At 50.8% G+C, this 13,599-nt stretch overlaps 1 protein-coding gene across 4 annotated transcripts in view; it reads left to right on the forward strand.

Moving 5' to 3' along the window:
- The window catches only part of ANXA11 (annexin A11), a 44,361-nt gene extending 31,920 nt beyond the window's left edge, over window positions 1–12,441 (forward strand). For 3 of the 4 annotated variants that reach the window (XM_005671147.3, XM_021073998.1, XM_013983377.2), the window contains 9 exons: window positions 412–525; window positions 2,807–2,897; window positions 3,261–3,340; window positions 3,472–3,528; window positions 5,495–5,588; window positions 9,362–9,457; window positions 10,483–10,541; window positions 10,739–10,861; window positions 11,642–12,427. In XM_005671147.3, the coding sequence (XP_005671204.1) occupies window positions 412–525; window positions 2,807–2,897; window positions 3,261–3,340; window positions 3,472–3,528; window positions 5,495–5,588; window positions 9,362–9,457; window positions 10,483–10,541; window positions 10,739–10,861; window positions 11,642–11,701 (774 nt within the window). In that variant the 3' untranslated portion in view covers window positions 11,702–12,427. Of the gene's footprint in view, window positions 1–411; window positions 526–2,806; window positions 2,898–3,260; window positions 3,341–3,471; window positions 3,529–5,494; window positions 5,589–9,361; window positions 9,458–10,482; window positions 10,542–10,738; window positions 10,862–11,641 lie in introns of all 4 variants that reach the window. The other variant, XM_001924178.6, reaches the window with a different exon arrangement.

Genomic DNA, 13,599 nt, shown 5'->3' on the forward strand with positions numbered 1-13,599 from the left:
ATTTGCCTTCCACTCCCACCTGGCCTATTTCCCCTCCTGGGAACCAGGCTGCTGACCCCTGCCTTCTTTCATGATCACCTGATAGAAGGGCTTTGAAAGAAAAGGCTTTAAGTACTGAACAAGTGTTCGGGGGACGCATTTTGGATTTGGGGCCTTTTGGATCTTAGGTAAACACCTGGTCCGCGTTGATGAGGCTAGTGTTCTGGCCCAGTGCATCTCCCACTTTAATGTGCCGTCATGGGTTCCCTGGGGATCTGGTGTGAAAGCAGGCTCTGATTCTGCAGGTCTGACTGGGGCCTGAGTTGGTTTTTCTGCCGAAGCTGCTGGTCTTTGGATCTGGGATGTCCCTGTTAGTCACCTCCCATGGATTCTCAAAATAGGTTTTTTTTTTTCCTTTGAATGTCCACTCAGGATTTGATCAAAGATCTGAAATCTGAACTGTCAGGAAACTTTGAGAAGACAATCTTGGCTCTGATGAAGACACCGATCCTCTTTGATGCTTATGAGATAAAGGAAGCCATCAAGGTGTGTACGTGCTGTGTGTGTGTGTGTGTGTGAGTGTGCATGTTGTGGACATAGCCTGGGGCAAGGCCTGCACTGTGTGGGGTGTCTTAACCCGCTCTTCAGCTACTGTTGTCAGCACAGCTGCCGAACCCTCCCAGGTTGGAGTCCAAGTGCTGCAGAAAGGGGAACTTGTGGTGGTTTCTCCAAGAGCAAATAAGGCCTTAGTCATCATCAGAGAGCATCTAAGTCTCTCTACCTTAAAAACATTGTGACATCTGGGATTGTAGAGGAAGCTAATGATGCACTGGTAAGAAGAGGGTGTGAGGTGTGGATGGTATCATCCTCATTCTTTGGGACTCTATAATTAGCAGATAATAGAAAGAGTCTGGAGGAGCTTAAGCAGAACAAATGTGGAGAATCAGTTATGAGGATAAAGACAGGCAGGCTGGCTTGGAGAGGGATGAGACCCAGGCAAGATTTCTCATCTCTGCCACTTCTTTTTTTTTTTTTTTAGGGCTGCACCCTCATCATATGGAGGTTCCCAGGTTAGGGGTCTACAGCTGCTGGCCTATGCCACAACAACCCTGGATCCAAGCCGCGTCTTCGACCTACACCACTGCTCATAGCAATGCTGGATCCTTAACCCACTGAGTGAGGCCAGGGATCGAACCTGCAACCTCATGGTTCCTAGTCGGATTTGTTTCTGCTGCACCATGATGGGAACTCCATCTCTGCTGCTTTTTGAGTGTCCACTTCATTCTTCCTTCTGCTTCTGTGTCTCTCCTTCCTTGGCACAGCATCCCTATTGACCCCTCTCCACGTACCTATCAGATGCCACAGGAGAGACTGACTATCTCTCGGTTCAAGTTCCAAATGGGGGCTGGTTTTGAAGGGCCTCATTTGGGTTCAGTATCTCCCTAGTCTAGTTATGTCCAAGAGGAGGGTCCTGCACATTCCCTACAGTCCTTTGACTCCCAAGACCCACAGCAGATGTCCTGTGGATGGGGAGAGGCAGCTTCCACAGACGGGGGAGTCCTTGTGAACTGAATAGGTGCCCCGAAGGAATCTGCCATTCTTCAGAGGCCTGACAGGCACAGTGACTTTTCCTGACCCTAAGAGGTTATTATGAGAAACTAAGGTGTACCTTTTGGTCAGTGTCAAAAGACATGACCAAGCCAAAAAGCTGGAAAAGGAAGGATTTATTACTTAACATCAAGTAAGGAGAGCCCTGGGGATCTTTCCCAAAGCAGTGTCTCTCAGAACAGCAAAATTGGGGAAGTTTTACATGAAGGGCACCTGCCTTCACAGAGTCCAAGCTGTAGCCGATTGAAGTCTCAAGGGCCAGAAAAGCTCAACATCACCCCTTAGGTTCCAGTTAAGGGCTTTATGCTGATCTTCACCACTGAAACAGAACTGGAGTCTTTACATCTGATTTGTTACCTTTTCTGTTGTTACTTTTCTTGCCTGATAACAGCTTGATCTTTTGTTCCCTTCAGGTCATTAATTCCTGAGATTTGTTCAAGGATAAGTGTTGCAGCCAGGCTTAGATTCCAAAATGGCTTAGACCAAAAATGGCTTCTTTTAGGTCAAGAAAGTCATGCCTGGTTCTCTTGCTCCAGGGACCCCCCTACCATACCTGCTTACTTCGCTCCCATGTTGCGAAGTAACATGGGAACCTGACTGGGGCACAGCGAGGTCAAATAACTTTCCCCAAGGTCACACAACTAGTAAGCTGTAGAGCCAGGATTCAAACTGACATGGAAGCCAGGCTGCTGACCCCATCGTCCTGCTCCTCACTGTCCCTGATGTGGTCATCTCTTTCGTCCTTAATGTTGCTGTCTTTTCCTGGGTGTCTCCAGATGCTCCACTGTCCACTCTAGGACTCAAGTTTTCTCACATGTCCATACTCACTTTAAACTCATTTTCTCAGTTGTTTCTATCTCATTCATGGGCAGAACTTAGAATGAAACAGATCCAGGTCCACATCTCAACCCCACCATTTATAGCCTTGGACAAGTCACTACATCTCTCTGATTCTCAGTGTCCTGGTGGATAGACTAGGGATGATTCTTTACCTGATCTCTGCTGGTCACCATATAGCTGTCATTACTGGTGTTTTCCTGGGACTGCAGAGGGGAGCCTGGCTGTCTCAGGCCTGGACAGCAGCAGAATGATGGGCAGGCCTGTGTCCATGGCCTCTTCCCCTGGGGTTTGTGCCCTGGGGATCATGGCACCTGCTCTTCCCTGGGTGCCAGTGAGGAGTTGTAACAAGCTCGAGGTTTGTTGCAATCTGCCTCTGCAGGGAGCCGGCACTGATGAAGCCTGCCTGATTGAGATCCTGGCCTCCCGCAGCAACGAGCACATCCGGGAATTGAGCAGAGCTTACAAGACAGGTTAGGCTGGCCCCAGGCCTCTGCCCCTTGCTGATCCCTGTGCTTTCAGGGACTTGGCCGCACCCTCTCCCAGGGCCTCTCTTCCTTCCTGGCTTCCTTATCCCCTTATCTCCTGCCACCCCCAACCCAATGGGCTTCCCTCCAAGACCCAGCCCTGCCTGCTCTGTATACAGGATTGGGTGACCAAGGTAAGGGAGGGCTGGGGAGAACCTCCTGGGGGTAGTTGGGGCCAGGTCAGCCAGGGCATCAGTCCCTCCTCATCTCTAGTGGTTGCGAATCCCTGGGGGGTCATGTGGTCCACCTGTTTTCTCATGCCAGTGCCCACTGTTGAGTGTGTGGCCCTTCCCTGCGTCTCCCTTTCAGAATTCAAAAAGACCCTGGAAGACGCCATTCGGAGCGACACATCAGGGCACTTCCAGCGGCTCCTCATCTCTCTCTCTCAGGTACCTTCCTCAGGGCAGAGTGGACCCACAGCAGAGAGAGGTGGATCACTGAGCCACAGGGAGGAGGAATGGGGAGGGAGGGTGTGCAACTTCAGGGAGTGGCCTTGACCTCACATCCTGCCTCCTTTCAGGGAAACCGGGATGAAAGCACAAATGTGGACATGGCACTCGTCCAGAGAGACGTGCAGGTGAGTGTGATGCCGCTTACCTGGCTTCCTGAGCCAGGGGGGTGGAGTGGGGGGGATGTCTCCACTTTCTTGCATCACGAGGGAGGAGTTTTGGGGTAGAAAAAACAACAGACAAGGAATGGATTCCAGATGCTGTGACTTCTAGGTGTCTCTGCTGCTTATCAACTGCGTGACCTTGAGCCGGTCACCCCATTTCCCTAGGCTCCGTTTCCTCCACCTGTAGGAGGGAACATGTGAGATGATAAATATTACAGTGGTTGGTAGATCAGTTAAGGATGTGGGATTTTGTGTGACTTGGTACTTTCCCTGTGTTTGGTTGCATAGACCATTATGTTTGCAAATGGGGCAGAATCACACTTGCCTATTAAGCATTTGAAGATTTGAGCCTAGAAACTACCTGTCGCATTAATTGTGCAGCCTTAGAATTCTGCCTTTGTCCCCAGCCTGGTGTAAATTGCTGACCAAAGAGGGAACAGACTCTTGCTGTTCCTTTCCTCTTTGTCCAGGTGTCCAAATGTGTCTCTAGAGGAGTTTTGGTTTCTCACTAATGAATTCAGCCCATAGCCGTTCAACCTGGAGAAAGCGCTAGCTTCCTGATAGGATGGAGCTGGCTGAACCTCTCTCCTCTCTTTATTGCTCCTGCCCCTCAGGGCCTAAGCATTCATAGGAACTGCCAGAGGGCTCCTTGTCTGTCATGTGTCAGGTTGAAGAGACCTCTGTAGTGCTCTCCTATATGGGCTGGAAGAAAGCCACCCTCTGGTCTGGCCCATTTACTTTCCAGACAAGGACACTGAGGCTCAAAAAGGTTGAGCATTGTTTCCAGAGAAACCTGGATGAAGGCTCACTCTCTGTGCCTAGACAGCGCCTGACTCTGCCCTGGTCCCAGACCGCCTCACTGTTACATCTCCCTGGCTTGAGACACCCATTCCCATATCTGGACTCAGGGCTGGATGTCTCCAAAGCCCTAGGCTCTAGCTCTTGCCCCAGTGGGGATTTTCCTGTTTCTGTTTCCTACACAGGCCATTTCCTAGCTGAGGCAAAAGTTGTCTTGGTTGCAGGGCCTTGCGCCTACTGCTCTGCTTTCTTAGTCCTGGACCTGCTTGGTCTCACCTTGACCTATGGGATCTCTGAGCCCCTGGAAGGCACTTTGGAGCCATCTGGCACAGAAATTGCAAATAGGCAAATATATTGGTCTCAAACCTTCAAATATTTAAAAGGAAAGTATAGCATCTCCCCATTTGCATACACAACAGTGCATGCAATGAAACAGTGGACAAGCACCTATCACAGAAAATCCTGCATCCGTAACTGTGATCTATCAGTTATTATATTTGTTGTTTCAAGTGCTCCCTCTAATAGATAGGGGAACTGCTTTTAAAGATTGAGAAATTTCACATAGAAATCTGCATTTCTAGCTCCTCATGAGAAATGGATCTGGCATCTGTGAGCCTTATTCCTCTGTCAGAGTACTCAGCTGGGAAGTAGTTGCCCCTCTGCCTAGTTCCCATGGTCTCCACCACTCTCTGGCCTTACAGCAGACCTCATCCCCACATTTAAGTCACCCAGCTGGCCCCTTTGGGCTTTCAGGTTTGTGACCCTGAATCTAAGCCAAACTTCACATTTTAGAGGTGAGGAAACTAAGGCTCAGAGAGGGCCAGTGGCCTGCCTCGAGTCCCATGGCAAATGGGTAGCAGAGCTAGGACTCAAGCCAGTTTTTCTCCATGTTGTTGCTCCCTTGCTTGGATGAAAGCTGTTGCTTGTCAGTCCTGGGTCCAGCTGGCCTCAGCTATTCTGGCTCAGTGAGGGGATGCGTGGATACTGTCTAGTCCTGCACAGTGAGTGAAGCTCAGCTCTGCACCCATCCCGCCTCCTTCCCCAGCTCTCTGCCCAGCTCTCCTAGGTGACTTGGGTCTGGTGTGCCTCTGGGGTGAGGCTGCATTGCATACCCTTCTGCCTCTCTGTCCAGGAGCTCTATGCAGCTGGGGAGAACCGCCTGGGAACAGATGAGTCCAAGTTCAATGCAATTCTGTGCTCCCGGAGCCGGGCCCACCTGGTGGCAGGTAAGGCAGTCCCTGGCTCCTGCAGCCAGGTAATGAGGGCAGACAGGTGTGGCAGGCAAGAGCTTGCAGGACACTTGGCAGTTCCGCTCTGCATAGACCCTTCACTTTCTTGAAAGAGCCCCCTGGTGGAGATTTAAAAGATATTATTAGCAGGTTTCCTGAGTCTGTAAGCATCTGGTCTCGTAGGAAGCAAGGGAGGAGGTGTGGGAAATGGGAGCCTCCTGTGGGCTGATATAGTTATCTGCTGGCATATGAAATATTAGAGTTGAGAGAGCCTTCAAGAGCACCCCATCCAGTGATTTCCAAAGTGTGGCATAAAGAATAAACAGGGAGTTCCCGTTGTGGCTCAGCAGTTAGCGAACCCAACTAGTATCCATGAGGACACAGGTTCGATCCCTGGCCTTGCTCAGTGGGTTAAAGATCCGGTATTGCCATGAGCTGTTGCAGATTCGGCTTGGATCCTGTGTCGCGATGGCTGTGGTTACAGCTCTAGTTCGACCTTTAGCTGGGAAACTGCATGTGCCATGGGCGGATGTGGCCCTAAAAAGACAAAAAGACCCCACTCCCCCCAAAAAAGAATAAACAGAACAGGAATTCTCTTGTGATGCAGCAGGTTAAGGATCTTGTGTTGTCCCTGCGGTGGCTGGGTTCACTGCTGTGGTGTGGGGTTCAGTTCCTGGCCAGGGAACTTTCACATGCTGCAGGCGCAGCCAAAAAAGTAAATGAATAGAACAATTAATAATACTAAGGAACACTTCTTTACTCATTCTTTTAACAAATATAAACTGAGCTTCTGCCACATGCCAGGTCATGGAACAGGTGTAGGGAACGGCACTGCAGAATCTCTGTTCTCATGGAGTTCATCTTCTTGTTGCAGGAGATGGGCAATAAACGAAAACTAAATTCGATCTGTACCAGATTCCTTTAGAGAGGAATTATAAAGTTAGAAACTGGGATAGGAAGTGATAAAGGGACTGAGGATGTTGGGGGCAGTCCTCACTGAGGTAATGACATTTGAGTTAAGAACTCGGAGGAGGAGTTCCCATCGTGGCTCAGTGGTTAACGAATCCGACTAGGAACCATGAGGTTGCGGGTTTGCTCCCTGGCCTCGCTCAGTGGGTTAAGGATCCGGCGTTGCCCTGAGCAGACGCAGCTCGGATCCTGCGTTGCTGTGGCTGTGGTGTTGCCGGTGGCTACAGCTCCGATTAGACCCCTAACCTGGGAACCTCCATATGCCACCGGAAGTGGCCCAAAGAAATAGCAAAAAAAAAAAAAAAAAAAAAAAGAACTCGGAGGAGTTGCACATGCAGAGGCCCTGAGCATAAGGCCCTCAGCACAACCGGGAAATAGTGAAGGGGGCTGGTGAGGTGGGGCAGATGGGGTGTGTGAGAGGAGGAGGAGGAAGAGGTGAGGTTAGAGACAGGAGGAAGCTCTGCTGATAATTGCATGGTTTTATCCTGAGTAAAACAGCCATTGGAGGGCTCAGTGTGAAGGCAGGGCATGATCTGACTTAGATTTTGCGAGTGTACTGCCCACTGTGTGGAGAAGAAACCAGAGAGGAGGCTGCTGCAGTAAATCCCAGGGAGAAATGGTGGCCTGGATTAGCTGGTAGGGGCAGGTAGTGAGGAGGAAGGGGTCAGATTCTGGCCCCATTGCTGATTAATGGACATGGAGAGTGGGAGAAAGAAAGTTTTCAAGGATGACACAGGATATGTTCTGGCTGAGCCAGTGGAAGAGGAGAGGGGCCCTCAACTGAGACTGGGATGCTTGGATGGAGCAGACTTCAGGAGGAAGGAGAGTTAGGAGCCTTGGGCTGGAGATACCAGGTAGGCAGCTGGGTGTATGAGTCCAGTGGTCAGAAGAGGTTTGGGCTAGAGATGGAAGTTTGGGAGCTGTGAGTGGGTCAATGGAGTCTGAGGCGCTGGGGCCACAAGAAGTTCCCTTGGGAGGGAGTTGGGAGGCAGACCAATGGTCTGAGGACAGGGTCCTGGCCGTTGCAGGAGACAAAGGGACATCCCAGACAAAGGTGAGGCCGGCAGTGTCAGCAGTGAACATGTGAGGGCAGGTGTGGATGGAGAATGGTGACCACACCTAGCAACGTGGGTGGTGAGAACGCCAGCAGCTGCTCTGTGCCTGTGCTAAGCCTTTAATACATGCAAGTAGGTGCTATTCTCCTATTTACATATGAGGAAGTAGCCACAGGGCAGTTGGCAGCTTAGCCACCCAGCTGGTAACGTGCCAGGAGCTGGGCTTTGAACCCAGGCTGACTGCCTCCACAGCACGCTTTTTAACTTCTACACTTTACTGTAATGGAGCATGGGTGAACATATGTTCATCTTAATCATTATTTATTGTAATGAATATAGAATATATGTATAGCACATCAAACCCTTGGTTTCACAAACATTATTAGAAGAGAGGCGCTGATCTGTAGAAAATGGTAAGTAATGAAGATGGATGCAGATACAGCAGAAATCAGGATACTGATATGCAAATGACAACAGTTTGGAAAACATGGATAGAAACTGAGACCCTGGCTGGAGAAGAAGAGGGGATTTATATCCAGGGACAGAGCTCAAGTTAGAATCTGTCTCTTTGGTGCCATCTGCCTCTTGGGACCCACAGCCACTTCCCAAGGGTGCTCGGTCCATCCCAGCGCAAGCTCACGGTCAGATTGAGAAAGACTGGTATGTAGAGTGACCGAGAAGGGCTGGGACTGGAAGTGCCTAGGATCTGGGCAGAGAGTGTCAGAGTTGGGCTCCTGGACAGGGGGTTACTAACGGTGCAGTGGGTGAGCAGTGGTGAGGGCAGGGCTAGTCAGGGGACTGCATGAGCAGGCCTGGGGGGCAGGGGGAGTGTACTCACCTTGGGATGAAGAACCGGCAGACCTGAGAGCTGGGCAGGTGTGGTCAGTAGGGCCACCCAGGGTGCCATGGAGCAGAGTAGGAGAGGTGGTTCCAGAAGGGACAGAGGCCTGCTCACTGCCTCTCCCGTACAAGTCAGCTGCCATAATAAAGTATCACAGGCTGAGGGGCTTAAACAGCAAAAGCTTATCTTCTCACAGTTCCGAAGGCTAGAAGTCCAAGATCAAGGTTTCAGTAGGGTTGGTTTCTCCTGAGGCCGCCCTCTTTGCTGTGTCTATACATGAGCATTTTTGTGTTTGCAACCTTGGTGTTTCCTTGTGTATCCAAATCTCTCTCTCACTCTTTTGTTTGTTTGTTTGTTTTTGTCTTTTGAGGGCCATACCTGAGGCATATGGGGGTTCCCAGGCTAGGGGTCTAATTGGAGCTACAGCTGCCGGCTTATGCCACAGCCACAGCAGCACCAGATCTGAGCCGAGTCTGTGACCTACCACAGCTCACAGCAACGCTGGATCCTTAACCCACCCAGCGAAGCCAGAGATCAAACCTGCAACCTCATGGTTCCTAGTTGGATCCGTTTCCACTGAGCTACAACGAGAACTTCTTTTTTTGGCTGTGATGTGCAGCAGCTTGACATAGGGCTCAGTTCCCAGGCCACGGCAGTGAAAGCAGTGAATCCTAATCACTAGACCACCAGGGAACTCCCCAAATCTCCTTTTGTTATAAAGAAACCACTCACATTGGATTTGGGCCCACTCAAAGGGCCTCATTCTAATGTTATGGCCTCTTTAAAGACTTTATCTCCAAGTACAGTTAGATTCTGAAGTCCTCGGGATTAGGACTTGAACATAGGAATCTGTGGTGGGGAGAATAGAATTCAGTCCATAACATGACTCTCTGTCTTTCCACTAGTTTTCAACGAGTATCAGAGAATGACAGGTCGTGACATTGAGAAGAGCATCTGCCGGGAGATGTCTGGGGACCTGGAGGAGGGCATGCTGGCCGTGGGTAGGTGTCTCTGGCCTGCCTGCAAGAGGCTGGCGTGTGTTGTAAGTTTTCAGGGTGCTCACCCACCCTCTGGTTGAGGAAGAGGATAGTGGAAGGATCCAGGATTGCTAAATCCAGCTAAGTGACAGGAAATCAGGCTGCTTCCTGGATCAATGCTTTGTTGTAGCCCCAGCCTCCCTGTCCCAGGGAGGTGTCTTGTTTATGTGTCAAGCGAGGCTCTGGGGGAGGAGCTGCAGTGTGGGCACTAGTGCGCTCCCAGAGGGAGCTGACTCATATCCTGCCAAGTTTCCTCTAAAAATACATCCCTGCAGGCACTTGTCAGATGTTTGTGATGGAAACACGTGGAAGGTTTTTTTTTTTTTTTACTTGTGATAGCAAAATAGGCCCTTGCCAAGGAAAGCTGGCATAGCTCCTGAGACGCTGGTGTGCTTCCTGCAGTGCAGGACTGTGTCATGTCCTCTAGAGGAGGGCAGCGCCTGATGGGCTCCAGGCCCACCCACATACCCATGAGGTTGGCTCCTCTTTAGACCCACTTGGTAACATCACGGCCCATCTTTCACTTTGCTTTTCTTGGAGCTTTCTGGATAGCACAGATTTTCCTGCATCCCCATTGGGAGGTGGCCTGAGAGCCCCAGGGAGACATTCATTCCACTTGGCCATCCTTCTCCATAAGGACCACGCCATCTCCAGTCTGCCCCCTCCCACGTGAGAAGCATCATGGTTCCTCATCACCCTCCCCGTTCCTTCCCTACATAGTTCCTTTCATCACATTGACTACCAGGAACGGGGCTGGGTTGGTGTCAAGAGCTCTGCATGTTTCTATTCCAAAGAGCTAGAGCCAGGATCATGGGATAACTGAGCTTGGGGGAGATGGGGGTGGAGGGGACAGAGGGAGAAAGATAGATGCAGTGCTGTGTTTGACGTCTGGCCTCCTCAGGAGATTGCTCTGTGCTCTGTGACTGTGCTCCCTCCCCCCCGCCCCCCATTTTCTGCAGATAGAGTAACACTGTGTTTCTCTCTTCTAGTGAAATGTCTTAAGAATACTCCAGCCTTCTTTGCTGAAAGGCTCAACAAGGCCATGAGGGTAGGTAACCCCCATGTGCAGCATCTGGGTGCCACCTGTGACTGGGACCTTGCTCAGGGAAGGATGCAGGAGGAGAGCCACCTTTCAGCCAAGAGGACAGAGGGCCCATGGGCAGGGAGGGGACCAGGGCCCAGGGAAGGTGGGGAAGTGATCAGTGTGGAGGCCCGTTGCTCACACCCTTGGGCAACTCTCTTTAGGGAGCAGGAACCAAGGACCGGACCCTGATCCGCATCATGGTGTCTCGCAGCGAGATTGACCTCCTGGACATCCGGGCGGAGTATAAGCGGCTGTACGGCAAGTCGCTGTACCACGACATCACGGTATGAGCCCCTGGGGGCTGTCTGAGCTTCTTCCTGGTGTCCTGCTTGCCTGTGGACCTTGCTGGCCACTCCCACTGACCCCATTACTCTCTGTCCTCAGAGGTCCCTCGGGCTCAGCTTCTGCCATGTATAGGCATCTTGTCTGTGGTCCTCCAACTTGCCCTCCCCAGTTTTCATTTGTTCGTCTAGTTGTACAGTAGGTCGTCAGCTCTTGATCCTGCTGTCACCCCACTATCCAGCATATCTGCTGCTCAGTAAATGGTTGGGGCAGGAGGGTCTAAAATCGGCATCAGAGAACATGAAAGACCTCCCCAACCTGGTTCCTGGCCTTTGGCGCCCAGATACCCTGTGGTTCTGTGACCCATCCATGGGAGATCACATCTTGAACCCCCTGAGGGCCCGAGGCTCTGGCTTCCTGATGAGCCACTTCTTAGCTTTAGGTGGAGGCAGCATGGGAAGGCAGTTCAGAGCGAGGGCTGTTTTGTGTTTATTTTTCAAATTCTGAGTTTGATCATTGTGATGAAAGCAGCTTTCTGTTTTTTTTTGGCGGGGGGTGGGGAGGTGCTAGAAAGGCTGAACGGTGTTGTCCAAGGTCCTTGCCACCTTCGAGGCCAAGTGCATGAGCCTCTCTCTCACCCTCTGCGGCAGCAGCATGGTGGGGAATTTCCTAGGATGGGGTTCCCTCTCTGTAAGGGCACTCGTGGCATGAGAAAATTGAGCCAGGAAGCCAAAATTGGCTGAGCCTCTCTTAACTGATGTCTTACTTGTTTCTGTGACCAGGGAGACACTTCAGGGGATTACCGGAAGATTCTGTTGAAGATCTGTGGTGGCAACGACTGAGTGGTGACTGGTGGGTCACTTCTGTCCACCTGCTGGCAACAGCATTTCCAAGAAAAGGCCAAAAGAATATCTGTTTCTAGCAAATCCACAAAATAGCCCCCTGGTGTCCCAGTGTGGACCATCCATAGAACCCTGGCCCTGTCCTCCACCTGCCCTCCTGATCCACGTATTGTGCTCGTGCTGAAGGACCTGGGCTGGTCTTGAACTCTCTTAGGATGTCCCCCCTCCACTCCTCATAGCCTCTTGCTGCTGAAGTAGCTGTTTTGTTTCCTGACTCATGCAATCATTCCCCTTTGCTGTGGCTGAGACGCTTGGCTTCATTTTATTCATGGACTTTTGTATGTTTATTTGGAGGCATTTTTAAAAAATATATAGTCATTGCCAGACAGATACACACACATTTGCTATAGATGCAATTCAGGTAAGAGAGGTGGAGGTTGGGGGCATCATATCTTCACTGAGGAGTAAAAGGGAAAACCTTGAAGGGTACTCTTTGCGTCTGGTGCGAATGTGTCGTGAGCTTTGTTATTGCCAAAGTCACTCCTTTTTAGAAGAAAAAAAAAAAAAAAAGACCAGACAGTCCTCTGTTCCTTCTTTCATGCTGAACCAAAAGAACAAAGCCAGCTCCCTGTCAGTGACAGGGCTTCTTATAATTGAGAATGTGCCTTAAACGTGAATGTCGATGCTCAAAAGCTGTTTCTAGATTAAAGTCAGCCAGTTCTGGAATGTTTTGGAAGTGTTTACCTGGTGTCAGCTTGCTTTCTTGTGCTTCATGATTCTGCCCTATAGCTCAGGGGTGCCAGGCTTATTAGCCAGTGAAAATTTATATGACTTTAAATAGAAACTTGTGTTCAGGAAAGCTTGAGCATAAGTAGTTTACAGGGGTTGGATTGTAGGTACGTAAGAAAGAAAGGGAGGTTCCTGAAGTCTGCGCTTGGGGTGAAGATGCTGAAAAGGTGCAGGGATTTGGGTCAGATGCGGCTGCAGTAAAGTCCATGGAGGGCAAGTAGGAAGCATGTGGTCCTTCACCCAGGCCTAGAAGGAGGGGCACAGGCAGGAGGGGCTGTGCCTGACTCCTGGGGAGACCTATTCATGAGACCAGCACCTCCCCGTAGGAGCCTTTGGTCTGAAAGGGAGCACCTGGCTGTGGTCCCTGGTGGGCCCTTTGCCCCTTTGGTTGGTGGTGTTAGGAGAAGGCAAGTCCAGAAGGGACAGAGTTTTTAAAAATTGTTATGTCACATCTAGAAGCCCAGAGCTTGTCTTCTGGTCAGGTGTCTCTGTTCCTTATCTGACCTCCTGTGTTGAAAGTTTAGAAAGGAGAGAATCCAGAGACTGGGGTGGGAGCCTCAAGCCTGCTGAGCTTGAGCAGAGGCCCCAGGGAGTGGCTTGTCCACAAAGTAAACATCTGCTTGGGGACTCCTCACTGCCTTCTGGTCATAGAAGAGAGATGACCAAGGGGCACGGAGCAGCCATGAGCTAGAACTAGCCTGGTCTACTTAGACCTGCCTTGCCCAACCAGAGAAGGCTGATGGGGGCCCCAGAGCAGGTGGCACACCCTGCTTGTCACTTCAGCTCTGCTGCAGTTCTTGTGCCTGGAACCTCTTGACTAAGACCCAGCATGCTTGGCTGAGGCATTTTTCCTCTATCTGGGTCAGGCACCTTGCCCCTGGGTACCAGGTAGGACCTGCCTGGTAGGATGGGCTGCATGGTATTGCACAGCTTGCTGTGAACTCAGCCTGACTTCAGTGGCCTCCTGAGCTCTGCCAAGGCGTAGATTCAATCTCCTGTAATGTGATGGTAAATGTTCTGTGACATTACTTTGTCCTTTTGTTTGCACCAGTGGTTTCACCTAGCAGGCAGTGTGTAACCTATACATGCATTTACTTTTGTTCCCAGAG

The sequence above is a fragment of the Sus scrofa genome, chromosome 14, assembly GCF_000003025.6.
Source record: "Sus scrofa isolate TJ Tabasco breed Duroc chromosome 14, Sscrofa11.1, whole genome shotgun sequence".
In the NCBI taxonomy this organism is placed as follows: domain Eukaryota; kingdom Metazoa; phylum Chordata; class Mammalia; order Artiodactyla; family Suidae; genus Sus; species Sus scrofa.